Source organism: Accipiter gentilis, chromosome 34, assembly GCF_929443795.1.
Source record: "Accipiter gentilis chromosome 34, bAccGen1.1, whole genome shotgun sequence".
Taxonomy (NCBI): Eukaryota; Metazoa; Chordata; class Aves; order Accipitriformes; family Accipitridae; genus Astur; species Astur gentilis.
In genome coordinates, this window is record NC_064913.1 from 1,228,317 (window position 1) to 1,242,516 (window position 14,200).

The 14,200-nt window shown below is 44.3% G+C and overlaps 1 protein-coding gene across 2 annotated transcripts in view; it reads left to right on the plus strand.

Moving 5' to 3' along the window:
• HMGA2 (high mobility group AT-hook 2) overlaps positions 1-11,243 on the plus strand; it is a 119,305-nt gene extending 108,062 nt beyond the window's left edge. The window contains exon 5 of one of the 2 annotated variants that reach the window (XM_049792372.1): positions 8,109-11,243. In XM_049792372.1, the coding sequence (XP_049648329.1) occupies positions 8,109-8,156 (48 nt within the window). In that variant the 3' untranslated portion in view covers positions 8,157-11,243. Of the gene's footprint in view, positions 1-4,728; positions 4,745-8,108 lie in introns of those variants that run through there. The other variant, XM_049792374.1, reaches the window with a different exon arrangement.
• Positions 11,244-14,200: the final 2,957 nt, after the last annotated feature.

Genomic DNA, 14,200 nt, shown 5'->3' on the forward strand with positions numbered 1-14,200 from the left:
TACAGCCTCCACAAGAGGTTTGTAAGAGCAGCTCCTCAAAGTTGGGGTTAGTCCAGTTCGGTTGTATATGTTTGTAACGGCACCGCTGCCTTTTTTCCCTTAATATTTTATTTCCTTCCCACCAGAACTGTTTATATCTTGTAGGTTTGAAGTTCTCCAAGACAAAATATGTCTCTGTCAGTGTTAGCACAGCACCCGCGATTGCTTAAAGCACCATTTTCATGTAAAGTCCGTGCTTTGCAGACTTTAAATGGTGCTTCCTGCAAAATTCTTCTGACTGGTACTGAGATTTTGCTGAAGATTTTAACTCTCCTTTTAATCACATGGGGAACAGATTTTTTCGAAGTGTTTTGACCTCCTTAGGTCAAAAAGGCACTTGCTATACTCAGATGCCAAAACGCGTTTAAGAAATCTGGCCTGACGTAATTTAGACAGCTGAGTCTCAATTTCAAAAGGCTTCAGCAGCGCAGGCTTCAGCGCTGAGCGACATGCTGCCTTGCAGAAGCCTCATTGCTGAGTTAACTTCAGGGCTGCTCTAAAACCCATGGCGAAGTTGGGCACCTGGAACTGAGGTTCGTTCAAGCCCATCTGTAGGAGACGTTGAGAGGCAGAGCCTAAGGCAGGTACTTTTTAGGGTATCTAAAAGTTGGCCAGCCTAATTCCTGTCTCTGGAAGTTCTCAGTGTGAGCCCTCCTGGATTTAAAAATCCTGTGTCAGATAAGCCCTTTCTTTCAAAGTAACCAGAGAGACTCATTATCACTCCATTGTATCAAACAGTTCTCCTAGTGGGAGATAAGCTAGGAGATAGAGAAATGTTTTTGAATCCCCCTTAATCTAACAGGAAGAAGGGACTTGAATCTAAGTTTAAAGAAGGCTGTCCTGTCCTGAGAGGATCCCCCTGAGCACTTGTCCTGGTCCCCTCCAGTTATCTGAACCTGTTCCTCAAGGACCAAAACTTGGCCAAGCCTTGGGAGACACTTAGCAGAGGAAGGGGATCTCTAGGAGTGGCTCCTGGGCATGCAAGGATGGGCGCTCGCTCTGACCTCCACCACTGTCGTTGGCCTGGGCCATGGTCACCAGCAGCTGAGTCCCAGCGCAGCCCCAGCAACATCACTCTGGCTGCCCCAGCTAGTTCACTTCCTCCAACAGCTGGTGATGTGGATTATCCAGTAATCCCCGTGAGCAGCCGTTTTGCTAGTCGAGCAGTGTTGTTCCAGCAGTGAAAGGAGAGGAGACCCTTAATTTGCTTGCTAACTATGCTGCTCAAAAGCCACAGGCTGGTCACCTGCAGGACAGCATCAGTGTTTTGCTTTATTCTCTCTGCTTCCTTTCTATGTCTCACAGAATATATGATTATTTATATAAAAGTAGAGTGACTTCAACAGAAGAAAGATGCACAACAGTTTGGTGGGTAGGCTTCTTTCCAGAAGGTAGAAAACTCAGCTTGAAGTATCTGCTTCAAATCAGAGAGCATGGGGATTTCAAAACAAGTCTGCGTGTGAGTTTCCAAACCAGTGCTATTGTATATATGCACAAAGATGAGTCTTATTCTTGCTGTCTGTTGTGCATTGCCTTCCTAAGCGTGGAAACTTTGAGGACATCTCCAAATCAAAATGATATTTAAGACACTTGCCAGCCCTCAGACTACTCCCAAGAGCATTAGGCAGCTCTGTGCATGCCCACCAGCATGCAGTTGGACATTGGGAAAGTTAAGCAGCAGCTCAGCAAGGCTGCTTGCTAGTATCCAAATACTGGACTCATGCTATGGGCAAGTCGGTAGTCTTTTGAAGGCCAACATCCTTACCTGACAAGGTGGACCATGACTGGCTAAGTCCATAGGAACTTAAAGCAAGAATGTTGGTTTCCAGTCCTTAAATCTCAACCCCAAAGTGCCCCATCAGCTGCCATCTCTCTACTTGTCTCTCTGTTTATCTTTAACGTCATTAAAGTACCGAGAGTTTTGCTTCCCTGGGGGGACCTGCCTGCTCACTACCACCAGTCCTGTCCCGTGCGGTAGTCAATGACTGCAGAAACAGTGCTGGGAGAGGGCGGGGGTCTCAGAACTGCTCTATAGGCAGAGTTTTTAACTGTGCTTTTAGCCACCAAGCTAGAGTAGTTGTGCTCCTTGCATACTAGCAGTGATGGTGCACTGAAATTGCTTGCTTATGGGCTGGTTGACTTACATGTATTCCAATACGGAGTTTCTGTATTGAAATAATTTCCTTAGGTGCCCTTCTTAAAAACATGCTTTAATCCAGCAGTAAGAAGGGTTGTGTGGCCTTTCTGTTTATGGTCATGGTGATCTCTTCTGCCCTAATAAATCCTTTTATTGTGATGTGTGAAGTAAATACCTGCAACAATTTGAGCTCCGAATCCAGCTTCTGGAATTAAACTTTGCCTTACTGCTGAGTGACAGCTGTCACTGAGCTCGCCAGTGTGCTTTGCAGAGAGTGAAGTAGCTCAGAGCAGCAGATCCCACTCTAAGCTTCAGGCAGAGCAAACCTACTCTGGGTGTCTGTTAGTGCTGTAAGAATTTCTAAAGCGGTTTGGTGCGTTGGCTGTGGAGCAGTCAGGATGGCACTGTGTCTCAGTCGGGCACAGCCTGGGCCCCTGCATCTGCAATAGGAGCCACTGGCTTCAGGGACTCCTCCGAAAATATTAGCTTGCATGCCAGGGGATTTCAGACAAGTTAACAGCAGACAATGGTCCACAGTTTGCAAGTTGCTCTTGTCAGCAGTTCTTTTTGACATATCTATTCAAGCATACCCTCTCGAGCTTAGAAAGCAGCCAGCAAAATCTGTGCCAGTAGCTAATTCTTTGTTATAAAATAAAAGCTCTGACAAATTCAGAGGCTCCGTATGTAGCATTACTGTGGTCCTGAAGTTCATCTCACAAAATTGGTTCTAGATTTTTAAATCCACGGTTCAGAAATTCATGAGCAGAAGGTGAAAAAATTGAATTGCCAGCGAGTTTCTTCAGGCAAAGACAATTAACCTTGAAGTAGCCATAAAGGGGCTTTGCCCCAGGGTATTAGAACAGAACAAACATTTTTACAAAAATGCCAAACAGTTGCCCTTCTGCAGGTGGTGAGAACGCTCCTCTCAAACACCAACAACTGTCTCATCATCAGGTTTTGTTGTGACCATATTGTGGGCATCCACAAAAAAAAAAGGAACGCAGAGGATGTACAAAGACTGAACTAAGCCTGTCTGTTCTGGAGGACACCAGGATGCTACTGGCTGTTTGTGCTGCCAGAAAAATAGCCTGCACCAACCAAACGTGGATCACCAAATAGAGGTCTTGGGCCACAGGTAGAGCTACATTTCACCCACGCAGGATGTCACGGGAAAGAAGTCTCTCGGGAACACGGGGTGACTCTGACCTGAAAAGATACTGTAGTTTAAATACGGTCATGCGTTGCACAGCTCCATTCTGGATGGTGCCACGTCTGAGTTTTAGGAATGAAGTGCACACGCTAGTGGTTATCACTTCACGTATTCCTGCAGTATACATCAGTTTGTTTTTCCACAGTGGAGAATCTTCAAAAGCAGAGATGCAGCATCATAGGTCTAGAGAGGGTTAGTGAGTCCACACATCTCGACACTGCTGTTCTGTGCCCTTTTAGGTGTCCCAGGGGATCACAGGCAGCCACACAGAGCAGGCAGACATGACCCATGAGACCAGCACCCTTCTGGCCTGGCTGCTGGATACCAGATGAGGTACCCGGGGCATCTAAAACAGCCCCAGGCTCCTATCTTCAGGCAACCAGATCCCACCAAGGATGTTGTATTTTGAAATCCTGTGTTGGGCAAGCCCACATAGGCATACTGGCTCCAGATAGATATCTAGAAGTGCTTCTGCAGATAGCAGAAGCCTGCTGTCCTGCCTCCTGGTCCTTTTTGTTACCTTCACCACTGTTAAATCAGCGCTAACAACAGCGGTGCCAGGTCCCCACGGAGTCGCCCTTCAGAGGGCAGGTACCTGCTGTGAGCCGTTGGGAAACATTTGTCCTTTCTCTCCTGCTGGGGCCCAACATCAGTGAGAGGTGAGGGTCCCAGTCCAGTGTCCACATCTGCCAGCCGCTTGCCAGTGATACCCCTCAAGAAAAGACCTGTTAAACATTTGTGCACAAGAAGCTTTGGAGAAAGCCTTCTTGCTGCTCTTTTTTGAGAGGCACAGCAGCTCCCCATCGCTCCCTGCTTGGCAGGGCAGTTACAGCAGTTAAGGGTGGAGGCAGCTTAGGGTGCTGGCCGCAGTTTGTCGTACGATGTCACGCTATGACCTGTCGCAACTCAGGATAAACATACCCGTGCATGGGACAACCAAGGACAGGGCATGCCAAGTAAAAGTGCCCCTGTGGCACATCCCCGTGTCAGTCAGCCCCTGAGGATACATGTATGGGGGGCACATGGATGCACGGGATATTGTCTTAGCAGCAGGGAGTAGAGTCAAGCCTGAGCTACGCAGGTGAGTATTTACCCTGCCCTTCAGGTGCTTGTCCTGTTCACCCTGAGCTCTGCATGGCTGTAGCTTCCCTGTTAGCTGGATCAGACCTGGTTGGTTTGAAGCTTTCTCAGGTTTCTTTTTGCAGTCTGCTGGCCCAGCCTCTCACTAGCTTGCTGCAGCAGAAAACAAATAACCAGGGGAGTAGCTGTTCAAGGCAAAACTGGGTCGATGAACGTTTACGCTCAATTAACACATGTCACCATTCTGTCTCCACAACTACAGTGAACCCACCTAAAAAGTGAGAACAACCTGAATTAAGGCTGCCAGGTAACCTGAAACCTTTGCTTCTTGGCTGAGCCTTTCCTGTGGTGGTGTTGCTGAATTTATGCTCTGCGTGGCTATCGCACTGGGACTGAGTGACTTGGATTTCTCATGTCTGCTCTAATGACCGTGCTTCTTGATTTTTGCCCTTCTTGTCAACTTGATCAGAAGCACATCTGGACTTACAAAATATTTAACTCCAGCCCCAGTTCCTCCTAGGACTTTTGACTGAGGGTCTGATCCTATGATACGTGGCTATGCCATCGACCTTGGTGGGTCTGTGAGGGCTTACAAGTGCCTGGAGGGTGCTAACTGATGGTAAAGTGTCCTTCCCCTGAGGTTCCCAGTGCCCTGACATGCCACGCAATGCACTTCAGTGGATCTCTGGCTGAAATGATTCAGTGCAGAGCCTGTTTGCAACTTCTAAGGGGTGCATAGTTTTCAAAATGCCTGCCCCCCCTCCATCTTCTGGGGAGAAGTGTGGGTGCGTGTGGGTGCCGTAGAGGCAAAGAGTGGATTGAGGATCACAGCAGCACAACCTTGTGATATTTGCAACCGGTTTTTCACAAGTGCAAAAAATCCTTCTCTGTTCCTGTCTTATACATCTGCATTTTCTCTTTCAGAACCTCTACTGGCTTCTTCCTTTGGGTTCCTCCATGCATATATGTCTGATTTGTATTAGCCCTTTGTTTGAATTGTAAGCACTTCAGAGCAGCAATCATGGCTCCATCTGTGTCTTGACAAGGGACTTTCATGATAGGTTGGCTTAAAACCACCCGTCTGCAACTGAGCTATCTTAGGCTTTTGCAAGGAATGAACTTAATGAAGGAAAGTTTTCGTTTTGCTGCACAACAGTCTGATCCCTTTGCCAGCTTTTCTTCATGAAAAAAAGACTTTCCCAAGACTGATGTGAATTTGAAGTCTGCCAGTCTCAAAAATTTTTTTAATAGTTAGTTTATCATTTAAATTTGGGGGAGGGGGGGGTGTTATCTTGATTTTTTGTTTCTCATCCTTCCAGGTACTACAAGTACATACATTTGCATGTACATATGCAAATGAGAGAAACTCATTCTTCATTACATGACCATATATATATACATGAAAGAAGAGTTTCTCATTAATTTTCTTGGTCACTGTAGCAGGGGCTACAAGGAAACAGAAATATTGTGAGATTCACAGTAAAAATCACTAGAGTGGGCAAAACTTTAACTAAAAATAGCTCTTTGTGGCCACCCTGGCTGGGCTCTGAGTATGTCCTTCCACATACTTTGCCACTCCTCCATCCTTCTTACGCTGTGATCGGAAGTCTACCTTCATGGAAAATGAGCCCATGAAGTTTCAGTAGTCTCCTGACAAGCCAAGCATAAAACGAAGAGAGCTGCTACTTGGTGCTCACGCGTGCGCTGCCGTCTTCTGGGAAGCAATGATGAGAGGCTCAGGGCTGACCATAGTGCTGTAAGGAATTAAGCACGCGATCATCACCAAATACCAAAACACGTCTACCTGTATTATTCTAAGAGCACAGAACCCACTGTCGTAATTTTTAACTGAAATATTGGCTTGGAGGCAAAGCCAGTGTCTGCCACGATCATCCCGAGTTCTGAATGAGCAAGGCTCAGACCAACATATTTTGCACTGTCTCTCCACATGCAGCCCAAATTAGCCCTTCGTTAGGTGCCTGTAGACACCATTTTTCTTCTTGACTGAAATGTTGTAACAGTCACAGTCCCATTCTGTGGGGAAGATAAGCAGGGAAAATGCATTACCCGTTAATGGGATTCGATGGAGTGTGAGCTCAGGTCCCCCAGCGCTGCCAGGGACGGAGTAAAATTGGCTTAATCGTTTTGTGAGTTGGGGATCGTTTTCGTAGCAGCATTGTGAATATAACCCTGCTACAACTGGTCACGAGTTGTTGTGAGGAAGAAATTATCCTTCTGCATGATAGATCGGTGTCTTCTGGAATTTAAATATTAATTGAAAATTCAAGGTCAGAGGGCAGTTGACACTTGACTTTGCTCTCTTTCCTCCATCCATGGCTTTGATCATGCTACATCTTCCTTTGTGCCTGGTGCTCGAGAGAGTACCCCAGGGTCATGGCCTGTTTCCTAGTCAAGAGGTATAAACCTACTGGCTTAAATAGCTGAGGCCCAAGCTTTAACGGGGGGGCAAGGGTACGAAGGGAGAGGGGGGAGCGCTTGCTTCATGCTTTTCACATTTCCCACATAACCCAAAGCAGACTAAACAAAACCAGTGTGAAATCTCATGGCTTGATGCTGCTATGGTTATATTTTTTAAGCTGTCATCCATTCATTTATACTTACGTTTATTCCCTGGATTTACAGCTTTTTTTCAGCCTTTTCTTGCGGGGAGGTGGGGGGGGGAGGTTAAAGCCTTTTGAAAGGAGATTGCAGTGAGCAGTGGCCTATGATTAAAGCCCAGTGTTTTTCCTTGATGCTGCTCCTCTGCAGCAGTGTCACACATGGTAGCATTTAGGAGCCCTTCACAGCTGAGGTGTTTCAAACACTAATGAATGGAAGTTTGGTCATATAACGCAGGCAAGCTTTAAGGCATGCTTTGCTGAATGGTGTACTGTAGTGGCCTGGGAAAGGAAGAGAGTTATAAATTGTGTCAGTTAGCCACCCAGACAAAATGAAGCCATGTGGAAAATCAAATCTATTAAAGTATGAAGACTGTTATAAGCTGGTTTACGCTGGTCATTCTTAAAAGGTCTCAGTTGGCTGAGGGGGTAAATTCCTCTTCTTCCTAGATCTTTTTCACGTGCTGTCTTAGGCAATGATGTGCGGTGTTTGATAAAAAACAACTTTTCACTGACAGCCGCTTTTATCAGAAATGTTTATTGCCCCCAGTTTACCGCCCGTGTCCTGAAAGGTACTGCACGTTTGTTGAATAAGCAACATCAGAGCATCGCGTTCTGTCAGGCCTGCTGACAGCAAACGCGAAGGCAGCACTGGGGCGGAGGAGGACAGCCGGTGGGCAGGAGAAGGCTTCCCAGAGCACCCGCTTAACATCGGATACCTGCTCAAAATGCTTTCCATCTTCTGGCTGCCCACGTCTGCTGGCCCTAGGAGGCCCATGACGGAGCAAAACACAGAGAACTTCTTCTTGGCACCCCCCGGGGCAGGGGGAAAGCCTGGCAAGGCAAAGTGGGAGGATCAGAGAGCAGGGAACCTCCGTCCCTGGGTGGCTTCTTGAGGTGTCACAGCAGCTGTAAAGGGCGTTTTGTAGCTCTGGAGGTAATTGTCAGCTGCGTGAGAGAAGAGTGAGGTGGCAGCCTAAGAGGCACAGTCGCCACAGTATTTTTTTCTGTTTGTGTATTCTAGGAAGAGACTGAAGAAACGTCCTCACAAGAATCGGCAGAGGAAGACTAGGAGACCGCACCATGCAATTTCTACCTCATCAGCAGTTGGGTCTTTTGAAGGGAGAAGACACTGCCTTGACCACTTATTTTCTATTGCCATGGTCTTTCCACTTTTGCCTGGGGGAAAAAAAAAATAATCGCATAACCTTAAAAAGGATTTGACTAATCATCTTCTTTGTAATCCCTTCACAGTCCCAGGTTTAGTGAAAAACTGCTGTAACACACAGGGGACACAGATTAAGGATGCAACTTTTAATTACTGTTTTCTTTTTTCTTAACCTACTAATAGTTTGTTTGAGCTGCTAAGTAAGGGTGAATGGGTCAAGAAGAGCTCCAAATCAGGTTTATGTCATTCACTGCACTGCATATAAACAAGAAACTTGTAACATAGTCATTATAATGGGCATTGAAATAGGAAAGGCTGGGTGTGTAACACTAAAGCCTTGCAACACTTCCAGCAACCCACTCCCTACTTAGTGAACTCCCTGTTTTAGAACACCAAAGATAAGGGATAGATACTACTCTTTTTTTTTTTTTTTGTAACCTTCTTGTAGACTTGTACTTGATTTTTTATTTTTTTTTTTAAGACTTACTGTTATTTCAGGAAAAAAATTGAAAGCTGATCTTTCACTTCATTCAGCTGGTAATTGGAAGAAAGAAATCAACCCGAAAAAGGTACTTTCATTTTGCAAAAGGGAAGAAAGACAAAGATACGTTGTATAGTTACAGATACAAACATATCAGCAGTAGTAGTAGTAGTAGTAGTAAACAAGACGAACAGCCCTCATCTTCTGGACAATAGAAAGCCAGATGGAGTTGGCTTTCTGTAGAGCCAGGCGTTTTCTATGGAAACAAAAATGACTGACACCAAACACTCATGCCATTAATGACTAAGTCTTTATCGAGAAAAGTGTTTTAAAACATACAGAAAGGTACCTCAAAATTAATGATGAATTTATCTGAACATAAATAATCCAGATGTTTTGCTTAGTTTCGACTAATTCCACATCCCCCGTACCAGTATTTCAAAAGAATTGAATCTCTCCTCATTACTCATCAGTCATGATGTAAGAACCAACACCACGTACCTCAGCTAAGCTCGTGCATTACTTTAAGCAATGTATTTTGACATAGGATGGTTCACTGAGCACCTCTGTGCCAGTGGCATTTCTCCATCTTTTCATTCAAAGCAGCACTTTTAGCACCAGATGCAATATTACCCCACTATTCAATACTACCTCTGATTTTTGCAAATAACTCAACAGACTGATAAATACATGCTGCTATACACATTCAATGCAGGAAATTTTTACTGGGTAGATAATCATGAGTATCTGCATTTTCCCCTTACTTCTACTTCAACACTTAATTGCAGTTAAGGAAGCAATATCTTTATTGTGTTTCAGCATGACTATGTATTTTTCTTTCTCTTGGTTTGTTTTTGGTTTTGTTTTTGGTTGTTTTTTTTTAATGTACTTACCCTATTCTCTGCTAGACTTCTGTGTAATGTACTGTTAACTTGAATATATTTTTGTACTGAATTGCTGATAGGTTTGTAAGGATAATTTTCTTCAATGACACTACATGACATAGAAAAAAATTTAGCTGTAATGTTTAAATATTACTGTCCAAGTTTGTACCTCAAATGAATTGTTTAAAGAAATGGACTAATTGATTGACAAAGACCTACCTCCAGACTTTAAATGGAATGAACTTGTTACTTTCAGCATTAGTTTTGAGACGTTTGAAACAGTTAGGACTGCAACTAATCCCTAATTCAAAACTATTTTTGTAAAATAACTTGTGGAAAATGAACACATTTTAAATTACTTTCGTACTAAAAAAAAAAACCGAACAAAAAAAAACCTTCAAAGAAACTTGAAGCTTTGTAGGTGGGAAGCAACAAGCTCAGCTTTTGCATAATGCAATCACAAATATGTGTTTAAAAAAAATAATTAGTAGATTGTAAGAAAATACTTGACAAGTATTTTCGTGTATTTTACACAAATGTGATTTTGTAATATGTTTCAGCCAGATTTATTTTAAATGCTTCTTATGTAGAGGTTTTTTATTCTCCTCTCTCTCACTTTCGTTGTTCTTTCTCTCTCTCTCCTCTCCTATTTCGTTTTCTCTATTTCTGTTTTATTCCCTTCTTCCTCTCTTTCCTAGTCAGTACTTTGTACCATTGTATTAATAACTGGGCCAGGGGTAGTTTCTCAGGAAGGCGTCTGTTGGAATGGCTTTAGTACCGAGCCAAATGCAGTTAAAGATAACTACTTACTGGCTTCTTCCAAGAGGCAGTGTCAAGAAATGCGGACCTCCTCGAAAGCCCGCAGAGGGTTCAGTGACGGAAATCGCTGAGAAAGAGCTGATCGGAGTATTACAACCAGGCACGTTAATATTAAGTGAAAGAGAAATAATCCTAGCTATACAGTAGCTCTAACAGGCCAAATCCAGTGTCACTTGAAGGCAGTAGAAGGAAGTCTGCTGACTTCAAAGGGCATCGAATCAAGCCTTAGCAAGTCCCTTTTGGGGTTTGGGGTTTTTTTTGCATTTTTTTAAAACCACAGTGTTCAGTGGATGACACAGAAATAATCGCTGGGTGTGTGTCACACTTCAACCTCCGAGAGACTTACCACTCTGATGAACTGAATCTTGTATTTTCTATATATTGTAGTACAATCAAAACACATTACTACCTCTTAGGGCCTACTATACCTCATTTTTTCAGACTGAAAAATTGCATGTGGCCATTGAATCAGTGAGAACATCATAAAATTTTTTATATATATAGTTTATTTTTGTGGGAGATAAATTTTATACGACTGTTCTTTGCTGTCATTGGTCACTGCTAACTAAGACTGGACATTTAACTCTTCTACCATTTCTGCAAGAGAGGTGTGTTTGCAGGAAAAAACCGCTTCAAGATGTTTGACTACAGTTTACTTTTTCTTTTGAGTGTCTTCTAACTTTTTGCTTTGTTCTTCGTGTAGAGTTGCTGTCTACGATTGTACTTCGAATCGCTTGCTTGTTGAAAATGTTCCTTTAATGGATTATCACAGTCTGTTCAGCACAATAAACATAATAGCCTCTGTGATCCCCATGTTGTTTGATTCCTAGACCTTTGTCACAGTTCCATAAAATGGGTAATAAAGTTTGGTCACAGTGACCAAATTTGTAAAAACTTTGCATGCAAGTAGTCTTTTTTTTGTCCCAGGACCGGAGGCGTGTGCCTTAGAAGAAGTGCATTTGCTGTTAGGGGTCCCAGGGGCGGGCACTCGGCAGAGGGACACGTCTTACGAGGCTCCCCTAAAGGTGAGGCGCCCATTCCTGGCCTGGAACTCACCGTGCCGAGCTAAGGGCGAAGCCGTGCCCTTGGGGAGCAGTGATCTACCCACGGGACGGGAGACACCATAGCACGGGCCAGGCTGAAATGGGGTTTGTTGCCTGGCCTCGGACCTGCCTCTGAGGGGGTCCACCAAGATGACGAGCCTTCTCCTCTTTTTTAGGCAAGATCGCAGTTTGCATCCAAGCTTATGGAGTTTTCATTATGGGCCATTAGGTTAAAAACAGCAGGTACTCAGAGCAGCAGGGACAGGGATGTGGCTGGGTTCGGTCTGGGGCACAAACTGAGGAGCTCGGGAAACTCTGTGTGTTTGGCACAGGCAAGTTGGGCAGGATTCTTCTGGCTTCTCCTCTTCATTTGCTCTTACACGGTCCCCCGGCCTGTTACAGTGAGATTTAAAGATTGTGGTGCATGTCCATTGGTTCATATTTGCAGCCATGCCGCTCTCACCTAAGGTGATCGTTCAGATGGGAATGCCTCAGATGTTCAGGTTTACACATTCTTTGTGTTCACTCATTTGCAGACTCTCTGCCTAATCCCTTTTGGCCTAGTAACCTCTGCTTTCCCAAGGGCTTCATGGCATGTTCCCTTTGGACTCAGTTACTTGTAAAATAACCAAAATACAATCACAAAAAAAGCATTCAGTAGTAACACCCATTCAGTCCTGAGTCAGAGATGTGAGTAATTGCATTCATCACATTATGTATCCTCTTCTCCTTTATCACCCTGCTTGGTGGTATTAAAGGATCATTCCACTTTTCCGTCTTCCTGGTGACTTTCTTCCCTGTGGTTCCCATCACTTGGCTCTTCCTGTTACTTTATCTGATGTGATGCTCCAGCTGTAACACACACACCTGATGGATCAGCCAAGTGGCTGAACTTCTGCTCCCCTCTACTTCTTATTAGTCATTCCTCCAGCTTGCTTCACTCCCACTTCCCTTCTCAGGGCATCTTCCAATAAACTTCTGCACGCTTTGTGCCACAGTGGGACTATTTGTGTGTATAAAACTAATCGGCTTCTGCAGGATCAAGAGTGCTTTATCCAAGATGCCTGTGGCGAGGGTCATATTAAGTTTCTGCTTTTGCTTTCCACTCCCACCACATCACATCCCCACAAAGACAGGGAATTACTGAAAGCTGGCGCTGCCAGTGCCTTGCACAGCAATTTAATTGTCCGTAGCTTCTTTCAAAACCAAACCATCTGGTTTGGTCATCATTAGAGACAGGATCCAGCGCAATAGCAATAACGTGTTCCTCTGATCGCAAGAGAGGAGTCAGATTTGTCACACCTCAGCCTTCACCTGAAGCCTGAATGAAGCAATGTTTCTCACTCCAGCACCTCTGCATACGTGGATGTAGAATTTCTGTCTCTCAATTCATCCTTTTTTAATCTCCCACCATCTTCCTGAACACATTAATTTTTAAACATACAAAAGTAGTTTGGCATATAGCCTTTAGTACAAATAAAGGTCCAATTGCTATAGGCCTTCTTGATTCAGAAATAACGCCAGAAGCTTCGTTACAGCTGCTTGCTCAGTCAAATGAATGTCTGCCACTGTGCGTTATATACTTTGTCTGAAAAACACAGACATGCTTGCTGTTTGGATGTTTCGTAGCCGGCACAGTCAGCGTGGGTTAATGCTCCGTTCCTGCCTGGCTCCTGGACCCATGGGCTGCCCCCCATGCTAGGGGACACTAGTGACGGGAAACCTCGATCCCCTGCCACCCCCCCCACTCGCAGGAGGAGCACAGCCCACCTTGCTCCGGGATGTCTCCGGCACGCAGATCCCGCTCCAGCCGAGTCGCTGCTCCAACCGTCCTCACCTCCTTCGGTCAGTGTGATCCGCTCTGCTGTCGCTCTCACGCTCCTGGCCAATTCACCTCCGTGTGACAGCAAGGTTTAACGTGTCTTTTTTCTTCCTTTATTTGCCTTTGCCACCTGAACAGCCTTTTGGAAATTTGTTTCATTTCTATCCTTCCCACCTGTGATTTAATGCTTTTCCCTCTCTTTATTGCTCCAGACTTGCAGTGCACTTGTTCCAGTATTCTGGAAAAAGAGAGCATCTTCCTGTAATTAACATCCTCTGAAGATACACAAATGTAATTACCATTAGCCTAAAGATAACAGTCCACGCTGGTAGCAGTGTAAGTGGGAAGCAACCTGCCTGTTTACACTCTAAAACAAGGCTGCAGATGGTTGTGTCCCAAACTTGCAGCACAGGATTATCATCAGCTTTTATCTGCTAGCAAAAGGGGAAATTGAAACATTAGGAGATAAGACACAAGTCTTCAACGGTGCTTCCCTACTAAGATGGGGCTAATTAAGCACAGCTAAAAAACATTAGCATTGTCATATAAAGGAGGAGCTTTACATTGTTAATAATGGCTAGCATAAAACTGGAGCAGGAATCCAAACATATGCTGCATTAAGGCACACTATTAAAATAATCAGTGAAAGAAAATAACAAATGAAAGCTGGGTGGATCTGAAAAATCAATGGCAGGCAGAAACATTAATTAGCCAGAGAGGAAACTTAGCAAAGGCAGAAGTCTCATCAAAAACCAAGATTACATTACACTGTATATGAATGTCAGCTACAAAATATTATGTGGGACCACCAAAGATTATGATTTTAATCATAGGGGTTTTTAATTCAGAAAATCTATTAAATCTATATGGTCCCTTAAGGCATTTTATTCTTAGTTCAA